The 15,568-nt window shown below is 38.5% G+C and overlaps 1 protein-coding gene across 1 annotated transcript in view; it reads right to left on the bottom strand.

Annotated features, from left to right (window-relative positions):
• Window positions 1–15,568, bottom strand: part of hgd (homogentisate 1,2-dioxygenase) — a 33,854-nt gene that overhangs the window by 187 nt on the left and 18,099 nt on the right. Inside the window, exons 9-13 of the mRNA XM_060833101.1 lie at window positions 13,744–13,843; window positions 11,904–12,028; window positions 9,113–9,217; window positions 3,534–3,660; window positions 2,590–2,771 (exon numbers count right to left, since the gene is read on the bottom strand). Coding sequence (XP_060689084.1) covers window positions 2,590–2,771; window positions 3,534–3,660; window positions 9,113–9,217; window positions 11,904–12,028; window positions 13,744–13,843 — 639 coding nt within the window. The remainder of the gene's footprint in view (window positions 1–2,589; window positions 2,772–3,533; window positions 3,661–9,112; window positions 9,218–11,903; window positions 12,029–13,743; window positions 13,844–15,568) is intronic.

Here is a 15,568-nt window from a genome sequence, read left to right on the forward strand (position 1 = left end):
AACAACGAATGGAGTGTAATGCAGTTTTGAATAGAAAGAAGTGAACACTGAATCCAACTGAGATAAGTCGCATAACATGAGTATGTTCCAGAACCAGCACATTTCTCAGTCTGTACAAACTTGGCAATGGTGTTCAGTTGGATGATGCATGTTGTCCAGGAGTACTCTGAGCCTTGAGCAATCATGTCTTATGATGTAGTCTACAGTTCTGAAGTACTTGTCAATAATAGACTGCTCATGCATTTGTAACTAATTTGAGGTGTTGCTGCATATACTTATCATGAGAACTAGCACTGTCATATCACACTTTGAAAACATTTATTTTCATCTATTTTAATTTAACTCTATTAATGTTTGTTGAGAAGTTTGTGATTTGGAGTGTTTGATTTCCAATACTCTTGACTGAATAGGTTTCATAAGCTGTTTTAAATGAATAAGATTATGCCAAAGACTTTGCAAATCTTCCAGAACCAATCTCTGACATTAGTGTATTGATATCACATAACACTTTTCATTTCCCCTGTCAATAAATACCCATCGGTGAATTGTAATTTTTCTGCAAATGTTTATTATGTAAAATATTATTTTGGGTAATTGCAAAAACTAATGGGATATTCATATCCTTTGGAAATTTTCATTAGTCACAATACAGAAAAAGTGAAATGATAGTAACCTGTCTATGCCTGCTTTGTCATCATCTTCACTCCTTGGGTATTTGCTGTTCCTGTGCCCGAGAGAGTTGACCTAATCCTTTAATGCAAAGTCCACTGATACGAATATTTCAGGAGTCATTCCAACACACACAACATATTGCATTGGCAGGACCACAGGAGTTGGGGGCCAGAATGTGGACCTAGTGAAGGGCTAAAAGTTACTCAAAAACATGCTGCACTTTTTGTATCTGTTTTCCCCAGGGGATTTGCCCTCTTTGAACTGTTGAAAACAATAACAGTAACAAGGAAAGATGACCTCATAATCGAGAAAGAGCCACCCAGTAGCTGTAGTTCCTCTGGAATCCTATCGCAGGAGGGTGCTTTTGTCATTCAGATTCTTACAGCCCACTCCAATATTAACAAAATGCATGCCCTCAATAAGTCCTTCAGTACTACCTGAATGGCTGCATTAGGAATTGATGAGCACATTTGAGCATATTTATGCCTGATAATACATGGCTACTACATATCATTCCATGATTAGTCCCTTAATGTTCTTCGTATCTTCACTCATTACACTAAGTAAAAAAAGTGCTGAGCAATCAATTCAGTATGAATATGAATGAATAAGGCTATATGGCTTCCATGTTCATTCTTACTGTACAGTAGCAGAATTCTAATTAGTTGAGTTTCAGCAAGGCAGTTACGATTGCAACATGAAGACAGGGCTTTTTTGGAAATGCTTTCTCCTTTTTATATTTAGCCTTTTCACTTGGTAACTCAAGAACCTTTTGACGAAAAGTTATGTTTTTAATAGTTTAGTTCTTAGTTCTACACTAGTATTTTGTGTCTTTTGTTTCTTCATCTAACCACTTTGAGAATGGTTTGTTCAGTTGAGATAAGAGATGATGACTGAATTTGGATGAATTAACCTGATCATGCTGAGCTTTTGAAATGTGGTGATGTTAGGTGTATAAGTTACTCCCCCAAACTTATCAGTGGTGAAAATTTTTTTTGTACAATTTCTGGGTGAGCATTGTTTATTCTGAATTTTAAAAATTGGTCATGTTGGTGTATTATGTATCAGATCCTTAGGTTAGTAGTTGTACTATCAACTCTGAGACAGAAGTTTTTCGGTTCAAGTCTCATTCCAGAGACTTGAACACATAGTCAGTGCTCTCCCTCCGATGTACTACTGGGTTAGTACTGCATTATCAAAGATCCCATCTCTCGGGTGAAGCATCAAACTGTGGTTCTGTCTGCTTCACAAGTGATGCAAAAGGACCTATGACACAATTTGATGAAGATCAGGTGAACTCTGCATGGCTGGTATTTTTCCCTCAACCAAATAACCAAAAAACAAGATTATCAGATCATTCCCTCAATGCTACCTTTGGAACTTGATCATGGAGGAATTGGCTTTCACATTTTGCTACATTACAACAGTGATTACACTTCACAAAATCACTTCAGAGGCTAAAACGTGCTATGGAATTTATTGTGAAAAGTACTTTATAAAGCTAACTTCATACTCAATCAGTCCTTTCAGGTAACATTTCTGGTTTCCACCTACTGGTTGCTCTTCCTGTTGCATCTAATTTTAATGGACCATATTAATTTTGATGTGGAGATCAAAAAGTGTGCAGGACAAAATATTGAGACAAGAATATCAAATAGTATTTTCATAAGCTTGTTATTTGCTGGCAGTGACCATATTTTTATCTTGCCCAATAATATACATTTAGGTAATTTATAGCCACAACATCTACTTTCTTTTTATTCATCTGCCAGTTTATCAACAAATAATTCCTATTCCAATAGAATACGGTGTTTAGGAGTAAAGGCATTGCTCAGGATGTGTAGCTGATGATCAAGAAAATGTGTTTCCTTGGATAGCAAGTGCACCTCACTGTCTTGACAATCCTTTTTGACTTACCATGGTTTTATCAGCCACTCGTTCTGGTTTGAGGTCTGCCTTGCTTGCTTTCTCAAAGCATTCTGCATCTGGCCCATGTGGAGTCATAATGCTATGCAGACTACCTCCACCAGGTAGAAAGCCTTCCTCTTTTGCCTCATAATGACCTTTAATCAACCCCATAAATTCACTCATGCAGTTGCCTGGTGATGAAAAAAAGGAGTGTGAAAACCCTTTATTTTGCAAACTACAGATCCTACTTTTTCCAGTGTTTACATTTTCTGTTTGTTTTTTAACCTATTTAGTAGAGACACATTGGAGTTTAAAACTAAGGCTCAGTTCTGAAATAGCTCAGTGTTATTAAGTCTCTTTTCCATTATTAGTTTGTTGCCCTCTTGGTAAAACTCAGAATCAATGGTTGAAGACTTGGGAAATGCACATTGGATGATTTACCCTTCTGGTGCAGTGACATCTGTTTTAAAGTTTATAAGCCTGCATCATCACACTAGTGGTAAAGGACCTTTCTTTACACAGAGCCTCATTGGAATCCCTGCAGTGTGGAACAGGCCATGTGGTCCAATGAGTCCACACCATCCCACCAGGAGCCATCCCCCTACCCTGTCCCTGTGACCCTGCATTAAATTATACTGCAAATGGCTACGACTTCATTATAGGAAATACAATTGCATATTCATACACGAGCAATGACCTATAGTGTCCTATATTTCTATGTGCAGAAGCAAGATGGAACATAAATAATTGGTCCAATTTAAAAACATATAAGTCACAATATCCCTCCCAGCTCGCTGGAGATTAATATGGATTAATTTTTAATATTTTATATCACTGGGCCAAGATCTTTTCAAATCAGTGTCAAAGGCTAGATAGAATTTATTGCTATGGTGTATTTGGCTTCTTTAACATTATATAAGTCTAAAAGACACAATGGATTTTTCTTATCTTACGATGGTAGTATGGAGGTCTGAATGTGTGATCAGCCACTCCCCAGCGTGGTGGAAAGATCACAAAGTCTGCGATAGCCACACCTGGACGAGTTGATTTAGCAGTTAACACTGTGAAAATCGAAGGATCCTGAAGACACATAGGGTTATCATTACACTGATGTTCTAAATCACAATCATCATACAAAGTTGTCATGATTTGGTTTCTCATATTGTAATTTCTCCTTACATTAGAATCTGTTGTATGCAAACTTTGTTTTTAACTTCACATTTAAATTTTAGAGTGCAGGATTCTTCAAATGTATTTTGAATTCCTTGATACTTTAGTGTTTATATAATATCTGTTTTGTAGATTTACATATTTAAAGTGAAATGCCTGACCCTGAAGAGGATTCCTTTTATTTCAATGATTCCTTGTTCCAACAAATGAATTTTAATGAGCTTTAATCTGCTCAAACCAAAAGCAAAATAGTTATTTAGTATTACAGAGCTACAATGAAATGAAAATGACACATTTTGTCAAGATGAGCAGATCAATGGCGAATCCTGAAATAGGCAGGAGTAGGTGAGAAAACAATACAGCTGTAACACTCAGACAGCTCGATTGGAATTAGTTCTCCCTCTACCATGGGGAAAGGACCCACCTGGTGAGTTTCTGGTAAGTGGTTAAGGTGTTTACTATTCTTAAATTTTAACATAGTTTACAAATTGGGAAATTAGTGAAATATGAAAATTGGCAACACAAGTAAGTGAATAACATAATTAAATAATTGAAACTGGAGCATTCCTCTGCATTTGTTCTGTAGGCTTGAGGTTTGTTTAGTCTGTTTGGATGAACTCAGGGTCTGCAGGCTGAATGTGTAAATTGACTGTGATACAGGCTGCCATATATGTGGGGGAAGACTAACAAGGAATGTTGTAATTGTAGTGGGTGATTGTATACTGTGGAGATTTACACCATTCTAAACAGCAAAGAGCGAGAATTCAGGAGACTGTCTGCAAATTGCATAGGATAGATAAAATTAGGGAGATGAATACATGGCTGAAAGAGTTGTGGGAGAAGTTCTGGTTAATGGATCGCCAGCATTCAAACTAAGGAAAATAGAGACTGTATCATTGGGATGGTCTACACCTGAACTGTGCTCAGGCCAATGTTCTTGTGAACCATATAACTAGGAGAGTAGAAAGGGTTTTAAACTCAACAGTGGGGCAAGGGATCGAATATAGAAACATGTGGGATATCAAAGAGAAAAGTTCTAACAGGGCGACCCATTGTCCACAGTTAACTAAGTTGAGGTAAACATCATCCCTAAGAAAAAAATATAATGCTGCAAAGATGATCAGCTGATTAGTCAGAATATAAAGAATGGCAGAGAATGATTAAAACATTACTCAACAGAAAGAATTTAAAGTATGAGAGGAAGGTAGATAGGAATGTAAAAATGCATGGCAAGTGTTTGCATAATTATTTTAAAAAGTGTAAATAAAGTGAATGTGGGTCCTCTAGAGATGAGAATAGGCCATTAACAGTAGATAATAAGGAAATAGCAGATGAAATTAAATATTTTGTTTCTATCTTCACTACAGAAGATACAAAAAAAAAATCAACTAATGGTTCTAAATCAGAAGGCAGAAGGAAGTGAGGCATTCAGTGAAATTACAATCATGAGGCAAGTGGTACTAGGCAAAATGCTGGGACCTTTGGGCAGGCAAATCTCTGGGTCTTGGATCTTTAAAAAAGGTTCTTAATGATGTAGTAGATGTATTGGTGTTAATTTTCCAAAAATTCCTAGATCCAAAAAAGGTTCCATAGGATTGGAAAGTAACAAATATAAGTCCTCTATTTAGGAAAGGAGTAAGGCAGAAAACTGGAAACATTAGCTTGATGAGGACGGTCTTAGAATTGATCAATAAAGTAATTATAGTTAGAAAAACTCAAGGTAATTAGGAAAAATCAGTATGATTTTATCAAAGGGAAATCATATTTAATCAACTTACTGTAATTCTTTGAATGAGAAACAAGTGCTGGGGATTGAGGGAAGAATCTAGATATACCATACTTGGATTTCCAGAAGGCTAGAAAATTTCCATAAGATATTGTATCAAAGGTTCTTTAGGAGGATAAAACTCATTATGTAGTGGGTGATGTATTAGAGTGGATAGAAAAATATCCATCTAGCAGAAAACAGAGTATATGTAAATTGCCCTTTATCTGATTGACAGGATATGATGTCATAGAGATGTGTACAGCATGGAAACAGACCCTTCGGTCCAACCCGTCCATGCCGACCAGATATCCCAACCCAATCTAGTCCCACCTGCCAGCACCTGGCCCATATCCCTCCAAACCCTTCCTATTCAGATACTCATCCAAATACCTTTTAAGTATTGCAATTGTACCAGTCCCCACCACTTCCTCTGGCAGCTCATTCCATACACGTACCACCCTCGACATGAAAAAGTTGCCCCTTTTATATCTTTCCCCTCTTAGCCTAAACCTATGCCCTCTAGTTCTGGACTCCCTGACCCCAGGGAAAAGACTGTCTATTTATCCTATCCATGCCCCTCATAATTTTGTAAACCTCTATAAGGTCACCCCTCAGCCTCCGACGCTCCAGGGAAAACAGCCCCAGCCTGTTCAGCCTCTCCCTGTAGCTCAAATCCTCCAGTCCTGGCAATATCATTGTAAATCGTTTCTGAACCCTTTCAAGTTTCACAACATCTTTCCGATAGGAAGGAGATCAGAATTGCACGCAAATTTCAACAGTGGCCTAACCAATGTCCTGTACAGCTGCAACATGACCTCCCAACTCCTGTACTCAACACTCTGACCAATAAAAGAAAAGAAAGCAGACCAAACACCTTCTTCACTATCCTATCTACCTGCGACTCCACTTTCAAGGAGCTATGAACCTGCACTCCAAGGTCTCTTTGTTCAGCAACACTCCCTAGGACCTTATCATTAAGTGTATAAGTCCTGCTAAGATTTGTTTTCCCAAAATGCAGCTCCTCGCATTTATCTGAGATGGGCCAGATCATTTTCTGTTGTAATCTGAGGTAACCTTCTTCGCTGTCCACTACACCTCCAATTTTGGTTTCATCTGCAAACTTACTAACTGTACCTCTTATGCTTGCATCCAAATCATTTATATAAATGATGAAAAATAGTGGACCCAGCACCGATCCTTGTGGCACTCCACTGGTTACAGGCCTCCAGTCTGAAAAGCAACCCTCCACCACCAGCCTCTGTCTTCTACCTTTGAGCCAGTTCTGTATCCAAATGGCTAGTTCTCCCTTTATTCCATGAGACCTAACCTTGCTAACCAGTCTCACATGGGAACCTTGTCGAACGCCTTACTGAAGTCCATATAGATCACATCTACCAATCTGCCCTCATCAAACCTCTTTGTTACTTCTTTGAAAAACTCATTAAGTTTGTGAGACATGATTTCCCATGCACAAAGCCATGTTAACTATCCCTAATTAGTCCTTTTCTTTCCAAATACACATATATCCTGTCCCTCAGGACTCCCTCCAACAACTTGCCCACCACCGACATCAGGCTTACTGGTCTATAGTTCCCTGGCTTGTCCTTACCACCCTTCTTAAACAGTGGCACCATGTTAGCCACCCTCCAGTCTCCGGCACCTCACCTATGATTATCGATGACACAAATATCTCAGCAAGAGACCCAGCAATCACTTCTCTAGCTTCCCACAGAGTTCTCGGGTACACCTGATCAGGTCCTGGAGATTTATTCACCTTTATGCATTTCAAGACATGCAGCACTTCCTCCTCTGTAATATGGAAATCTTGCATGGGGTCACTATCTATTTCCCTTCTTTCTATATCTTTCATATCCTTTTCCACAGTAAATACTGATGCAAAATACTCGTTTAGTATCTCTCCCATTTTCTGTGTTTCCACACAAAGGCCACTTTGCTGAACTTTGAGGGACTCTATTCTCTCCCTAGTTATCCTTTTGTCCTTAATGTATTTGTAAAAATCCTTTGGACTCTCCTTAACTCTATTTTCCAAAGCTATCTCATGTCCCCTTTTGCCCTCCTGATTTCCCTCTTAAGTATACTCCTACTGCCTTTATACTCTTCTAAAGATTCACTCGATCTATCCTGTCTACACCTTACATATACTTCCTTCTTTTTCTTAACCAAACCCTCAATTTCTTTCGTCATCCAGCATTCCCTATACCTACCAGCCTTTCCTTTCACCCTAACAGGAATATACTTTCTCTGGACTCTCGTCTCATTTCTGAAGACTTCCCATTTTCCAGCCGTTCCTTTACCTGCGAACATCTGCTCTCAATCAGCTTTTGAACGTTCTTGCCTAATACTGTAAAAATTTAGAACTTCATTTTAGATCTGGCGTATCCTTTTCCATCACTATTTAAAATCTAATATAGAGTTATGGTCGCTGGCCCCAAAGTGCTCCCCCACTGACACCTCAGTCATCCACCCTGCCTTATTTCCCAAGAGTAGGTCAAGTTTTGTACTTTCTCTAGTAGGTACGTCCGCATACTGAATCAGAAAATTGTCTTGTACACACTTAAATTCCTCTCCATCTAAACCTTTAACACTATGGCAGTCCTAGTCTATGTTCGGATAGTTAAAACCCCCTACCGTAACCACCCTATTATTCTTACAGATAGCTGAGATCTCCTTACAAGTTTGTTTCTCAATTTCCCCCTGACTATTGGGGGATCTATAATACAATCCCAATAAGGTGATCATCCCTTTCTTATTTCTCAGTTCCACCCAAATAACTTCACTGGATGCATTTCCAGGAATATCCTCCCTCAGCACAGCTGTAAATGCTATCCCTTATCAAAAATGCTACTCCCCCTCCTCTCTTGCCTCCCTTTCTATCCTTCCTGTAGCATTTGTATCCTGGAACATTAGACTGCCATTCCAGCCCATCCTTGAGCCATGTTTCTGTAATTGCTATGATATCCCAGTCCCATGTTCCTAACCCCCATGCCGAGTTCATCTGCCTTCCCTGTTAGGCCCCTTGCATTGAAATAAATGCAGTTTAATGTATTAGTCCTACCTTGTGGGGTCCTACAAGGGTTTGTGCTGAGGCCACAACTTTTCACCATTTATATCAATGAATTAGGTGAGGGGAATGAAGGCATATGATAGCTAAATTTGCTGATGACACCAAGATAGGTAGGAAAGTATGTTGTGAAGAAGACATAGGAAGTTGCAGACAGATAGAGATAAATTGAGGGAGTGAGCAAACATCTGGCAGATGGATTATAATATGGAATGATGTGTAGTTGTTCAGTTTGGCAGGAAGCATATGAAAGCAGAGTATTTATTAAATGGAGAACAACTGCAGAATTCCAAGGTGGAGAGGGATTTAGGTGTGCTGGAGAATGAGGCACAAAAGCTTAGTGTGCAGCTACAGTAATCAAGGAGGCTAATGGCATGCTATCCTTTATTATGAGAGGAATTGGACATAAATTGAGATGTTATGTTTCAGTTATACTGGGCATTGGTAAGAAGACAGAACAATTGATATACTACTTGTATTTTATGTACCAAAAAAAGAAGAAAAATACTCACTGCGTGATCAAATGAAACAGAATTAATGACCATGAAGTCTTGCAGATTGTATTTGTAAGGTGTATAGTTTCCATGCCAGGCCACAACATTAAATGGCGAAAAGGCCTGAAAATAATAGATTGAATTTCTTAATCTGCTACAAAATTAGAAATTGCTGAATTATATTTGAGATTCTGAGTAATCTGATTCGAGAATCTATTGCCCTATTATTATATAGTAATTAAGAATTATTAAAGTACACTTGCCTTTACTTCAAGTGATTTAGAAAGTAAAAATGAGAAGGTGATGCTTCAGTTGGTCAGATCCCAGCTGGATGACTGCTGAGATAACTGCAGAGGCCAGTATCCCATCACCAAGTCACCCTTTATTTACATGTGCACAGCACACCAACTGTGACCAGTCAACTCGGAATCAGCCCCCTGAACTGAGGGGATTCTAAATCCCTTGTTAATTTTCTTTTCACAGTCTGATAATATTTAATACTTTTGTGAAAATGGGTTTACACAGCTTACAATTCATTCTAGAATCCTGTAAACAAACACACATCTTAGCTTCACTTGCTAACTTTGCCAAATCCCCATATCCCTTGTTAATTTTTATTTTTGGCCTGGATTCAGCTTCCTCCGAGCCAGTTTACAGAGTGAACATCTCTGATACTCCTTTTAGTTATTTATATTTTTCTTCTTTGATTTTTACCCCCACACTACTGCCTAACTGCAGTAGTGCTGATTGGTCAGCCAGTGTCTTTTGATTGGCCCCAGCTGACAACCCCAATCAAGGATCTCGTAGTCAACTAGATCTACCTGGCTCCAATTATTTGTTATGGACCAGGCCAGACCCCTCAAAACATTTCAAGAAAGTAACCCAGACCCTAACTTTGCTAGGTGTTTTAAGCAGATGTAACACGGATATTTCTGGGGGGATGTAATTGGTTTCAAACAAAACAGAATTTATTTACAAGATGACTGAATGAAATGCAAACAAAAGAGAACAGAGTACCAAATAACGTAATCTTCCAAAAACCCAACAGAATATCCTAATTTGATGACGGTGTTCCAAATACCTGCAACAATCCCCATAAACACCCCATTGGCATAAAAGGTAAAATCAAACACAGGGGCTTACAGGAGAGATGCCAGAGAGAGTGTACCAGCATGGACCTGCTTCTTTAGATCCAGCAACTTCAAAACTGCCTGACTGCCTCCAATGAACAGTCAGACTGCCAAAAACCCAAATCAAACCAGAGAAAAACTGAGCTGAGAGAACTGGCCATTCCCCTTTCATTGTACAAGAATTTTTTGAACTTAAAAGCCTTCTCCCTGAAGTATCAGTTAGCTATAATCAAATTGGCCCTAAAACCCTTCAACTATTCACATGATCAATTTTACATGCTCCCCCATCATAAATGCACCCAGTGAGCACATTTAAATCTAGCCCAATGGTCGACCTTCTACCTTAGGGCCTTTTAACCACATTATCCCTATGTCCTTTGATGTCTTTAACATCTGGATACTTATCAGTCTCTGTCTTGAGTATATATACTGACTGAGGAACCACAGGCTTCTGGGGTACTGAATCCCAAAGATTCACCATCGTCTGAATGAATAGATTTCTTCCCATCTCAGTCCGAAATGGCATGCCCCTTATCCTAAGACAGTGTGCCCTTGTTATAAATCCCCCAGCTTTTAGGGAAAATATCGTTTTGTTGCATTTACCCTGCCGAGTCCTTTAAGAATTTTGAATGTTTCATAATATCACCTCTCTTTCTTCTTACCTTTAGAGAATACTTAGACCATAAGATATAGGAGCAGAATTAGGCCTTTTGGCTCATTAAGTCTGCTCCACATTTGATCATCGCTGATAGGTTTCAGAATCTTTCTCCCTGTAACCTTTGATACCCTTACGAATCAAGAATTAGGCTCAATTTCTCCTCTTAATACAATCCCGCCATCTCCAGAATCAGTCTGGTGAAATTTTGTTGTACTACAGGGTATGTAGGAAATCAAAAATGTACACAACACCCCAAATGCAGTCTCACCTACTTGTGATACAATTGCAACAAGGCAGTTTTACTCCTTTACTCAAATCCTCTTGGAATAAAGGCTAAAATACTATTTGCCTTCCTAATTAATATACCAACACGTTACCTTTCAGTTCATTGTGAACAAGGATACCCAGGTCCCTTTGAACATGAACATTTCCTAATCTCTCCCTATTTAAAGAATGTACTGCATTTATGTTTTCCATCTGCCACATGCTTGACCATTCTATTAGCCTGTTCAAATCCCCCTGAAACCACTTTTCATCATCCTAATAACTCACTTATGAGCATCATGAGCAAAACTGAAAATATTACATTTGCTCCCCAATCCAAATCAATCCTATAAATTGTGAATAGCTCCAGCCCAAGCATTAAACATTGTGATACTCCATAGGTCACAGTTTGGCAACTTCAGAGTGAACATATTTCTACTCCATGTTTCTGTCCTTGAATCAATCGTCAATCCATGCCAATATAATAACCAATATCCTATGTGCTTGAGTTTCATTTATTTACCTCTTGTGTGCATCACCTTATCAAAACGTCAAATTAACCACATCCACTAGATACACCACAGAGAAGTTAGTGAACATTGACTTTTCCTGCTCCAAACAGTTCAACTTAACAATGGGAAGACAAATTTCCACTATTTCACTAATCTAGTTTGTGCTTCACGTTTAGTTTGTTCTGTTTCTGTGTAATCTTATTACACATTCAGTATTTATCACCAAGAATAAGACACTCATTTACCTGCTGGGCAGCAAATAACTTGCCCTGGAACTTGCTAATGACAGTGAATCCAGTCGGAACCTTTCGGTTCTCATACCATGCAACAGGAACCTTAAAATCCCTGGGATTGGCAAGACCATTGGCTCCTAATAAAGCAAATTAAATGAGTTTATAGGATTAATGTCATGGATCTTTGAGAATGTAAATATTTTCTTCTATTTTAAAGACAAATTCTATTTCCTCAACTCATCAGAAAGACGACATGTGATACCCCACTATAATTGATGGAGGATGTACTTCAAGCAGATTAAATTCAAACTTTTTTTGTAACGCTGATGATATTATTAGCACAGTATTTGTTTGTCTTAGGATTTGTTTGTCTCAAGATTCATTAAGGATAGAGAAAATAGAAATTGCTGGAAAAGCTGAGCAGGTCTGGAAGCATCTGTGGAGAGAAATCGGCTCCAGTGACATTTCCTCAAAACCGTTCTGAAGAAAGGTAATTGTACCTGAAACACTAACTCTGATTTCATTCCAACAATTCTGTTTTTGTATTTGATTTCCAGCATTCACAGTACCTTCAATTTTTTCTAAGGACAGGGAAAAATCTGGTTCCTGGCAGATAAGGAACAGTTAGAAACATTTAAATAACCCACTATCATTGAAAAGTCCAGGAATAAATGATTGGAAATCTGTAAAAGTCACTTATAAAGATTTTTGAAATCAGTCAATGAAACCAATGAATTCTATCTAAACAAAAGTGTAATACTGTGGATGCTGGCATTTGAAATAGAAACAGAAATGCTGGAAATACTCGGCAACATCTGTGGAGAGAAGCAAAGAACAAAGAAAATTTACAACCTAGGAACAGGCCTTCAGCCCTCCAAGCCTGAGCTGATGCAAATGCACTGTCTAAACATGTCGGCCACATCTGTGTCCCTTTGCTCCCCACCATGCATATGTCCAGACGTACCTTAAATGAATCTACCGTGTCTGCCTCTACTGTGTCTGCTGGCAACACATTCCAGACACCTACCATCTTCTGTGTAAAGTACTTGCCACGTGTATCCTCCTTAAACATTTCACCTTTCACCTTGAAAGTGTGACCTCTCGTCATTGAATCCTTCACCCTGGGAAAAATCTTATCTCTATCCACTATGTCTATACCCTTCATGATTTTGTAGACCTCAATCAGGTCCCCCCTCAATCTCCTTTTTTCCAATGAAAACAATCATAACCTACTCAACCTCTCTTCATAGCTAGCACCTTCCATACCAGGCAACATCCTCGCAAACCTTCTCTGCACCCTCTCTAAAGCATCCACATCCTTTTGATAATGTGGCGACCAGAAATACACAATATTCTAAATGTGGCCAAACCAATGTCTTGTACAATTTTAACATGACCTGCCAGCTCTTATACTCAATATCCCGTCCAATGAAGGTAAGCATACCATATGCCTTCTTGACCACTCTATTCACCTGTGCATCAACCTTCAGGGTACAATGGACCTGAACTCCCAGATCTCTCTGCTCATCAACTTTTCCCCATGCTCTTCCATTTACTGTAGACTGTATAACATTTATAGCAAAGTTAACATTTCAGACCTGTTCTGAAGAAGAGTTATCAAACTCAAAATGTTAACTCTGTTTTCTCTCCACAAATGCTGAGTTTCTCCAGCATTTCCAGTTTTTGATTAATATTTTAAGTGAATGGACTACCTGGTGATGCCTAATTTGCTGAGTATTTCCAATTCTTCTACCTACAACCCTGATATGTTTGCCCTACATACATGTGCCACAATGTCACTGAGAATGGGTTTTGTTAAAGGCTAGGATATATTGCCATGTAAAATCTTCACCGATTGGTCCAAGATCAGGCAACTCAAAATGGCTTGCAAATATCTCCAAGATGTAACCTCGTGTCTCTTCAAAAACCTGCACACTGAAATGCATCCCTTGCTGAAAGAAAAAAAATCAGAAATGTGTCACTATATTTTCTAGATGTTAGTGATTAGTTTTCATACAAGCTATTATAATGCATGTCATGCAGATAAACTTTTCTAATTAAAAAAAATCAATAATCTTTCTGAAAACAGAAAAAGTTACAAAAGGAGATTGTCATTGTGTGCAACTGAACTAATTGTATTAAAATTAGAATAGTGTGTGAAATGTGACCTTTTTAACCTTTATGTTTCTAACTAGTTTCTATATGTAGGGTGAACAGCACCTGAAGCTAGCTCCATAATTTTAGAGATAAAAGCACCACATTCTTGAAGGATGCTACTTCTCCTATTAGGTCTTTTAAATTATATTGGATTTAAATGCAACCATTTGTTGTCAATTCATATCTTTTAAAAATTAAATTTTCTTTCTCAGACTGGAGGATCATGGACAATGTTATTCCTGAAGATTCAATGGTACATCTGCTTTTTTTATATATATATAAAAACAACATGGACTTGAACATTTAAAAAATTGCCAAAGATACCAAACATGGAGGTGTGGCAATCAGTGAAGGTGATGTCAGTCAAGTGCAATAGGGTATTGATAGGCTAGAAAAATGGGCAATGTGGAATTTAATGGGAAGAAGTCTGAGGTGATGCATTTTGGCAGAAAGGTGGAGAAGTACAATACAAGCTAAATGACACAGGGAGTGGGGATTCATGTACCTAGACCTATGGGGTGACAGGACATGCTGAGAGAGCAGTTAGCAAGATTGGTGGAATCTTGGTATTCACAAGTAAAAGTACAGAATACAAAAGTAGGCACGCTATTCTGAGCCTTGAAAACATACGATTTGGCTACAACTGTACTTTTGGATTTAGTTAGTATCAACATATTTTAGGAAGTATATACAAGTTTTTGAGAAGGTGCACAGATTGGTTACAGTGATGAGATGTTTAACTATGAGGTAGGTTGGTGAAGGTATAGTTAGTCCCCTTGGAACAAAGGGGAGCTCTGACAGAGATAAAAAAAGATTTTGACAGGATAAAGATCTAAGATTTTGGGTAAGAAGTGCAGGGGCATGTGAAGAAGAATGTCTTTTATGCAGAGATTGGTCACTACTTCAAACTTGTGCTTGTAAGACTAGTGGAAGCAGAGATGATCAGTGATTTCAAATAGAGATTGAAACAATATTTGAGGGAAATAACCTGCAGGACTTTGGGAATATCAGGGAGAGTGGAACTGATGATCTTGATGAGCTGAATGCTGTCCTGGTGTGGAATACCAATATGGAGTAGATTTTCAACTCCCAACTAAGTTGGGAGTAAGGGCATCTCAGAATTCCACGAATTTTAGAATGGACTCTGATTTACAAAGGGCAGGAGATAGGGAATGAGAAACACACTCACCTGTATTAAATGGCCCTTTTAGCTCCTGTTGTTAACAGGTCTGGGAGCATAAGAGTGCAGCTTTTAAAAGTGAACTCATACAGTTTGTGCTTAGCTGTTGGGTTCCAAACAGGGAAAAAATGGAAGTGTTTTTAATGCAACGATTGCATTGGGACCTGGTGAATCTTGTGCTAGATTGTTTGAAGCACCTCTCACTTTGCCCTGCTTTTCCACTTTTATGAGCATTGATTCTGCTGGGACTCCAAGGCACCACCTACTCTCACCATTACAGCTGGCTTTGCTAGTTACATTCTGCAGGCAGTTCCTATCTCCTGGAGATTCTCAGCATCAT

The sequence above is a fragment of the Hemiscyllium ocellatum genome, chromosome 12 (genome assembly GCF_020745735.1).
Source record: "Hemiscyllium ocellatum isolate sHemOce1 chromosome 12, sHemOce1.pat.X.cur, whole genome shotgun sequence".
Lineage (NCBI taxonomy): Eukaryota > Metazoa > Chordata > Chondrichthyes > Orectolobiformes > Hemiscylliidae > Hemiscyllium > Hemiscyllium ocellatum.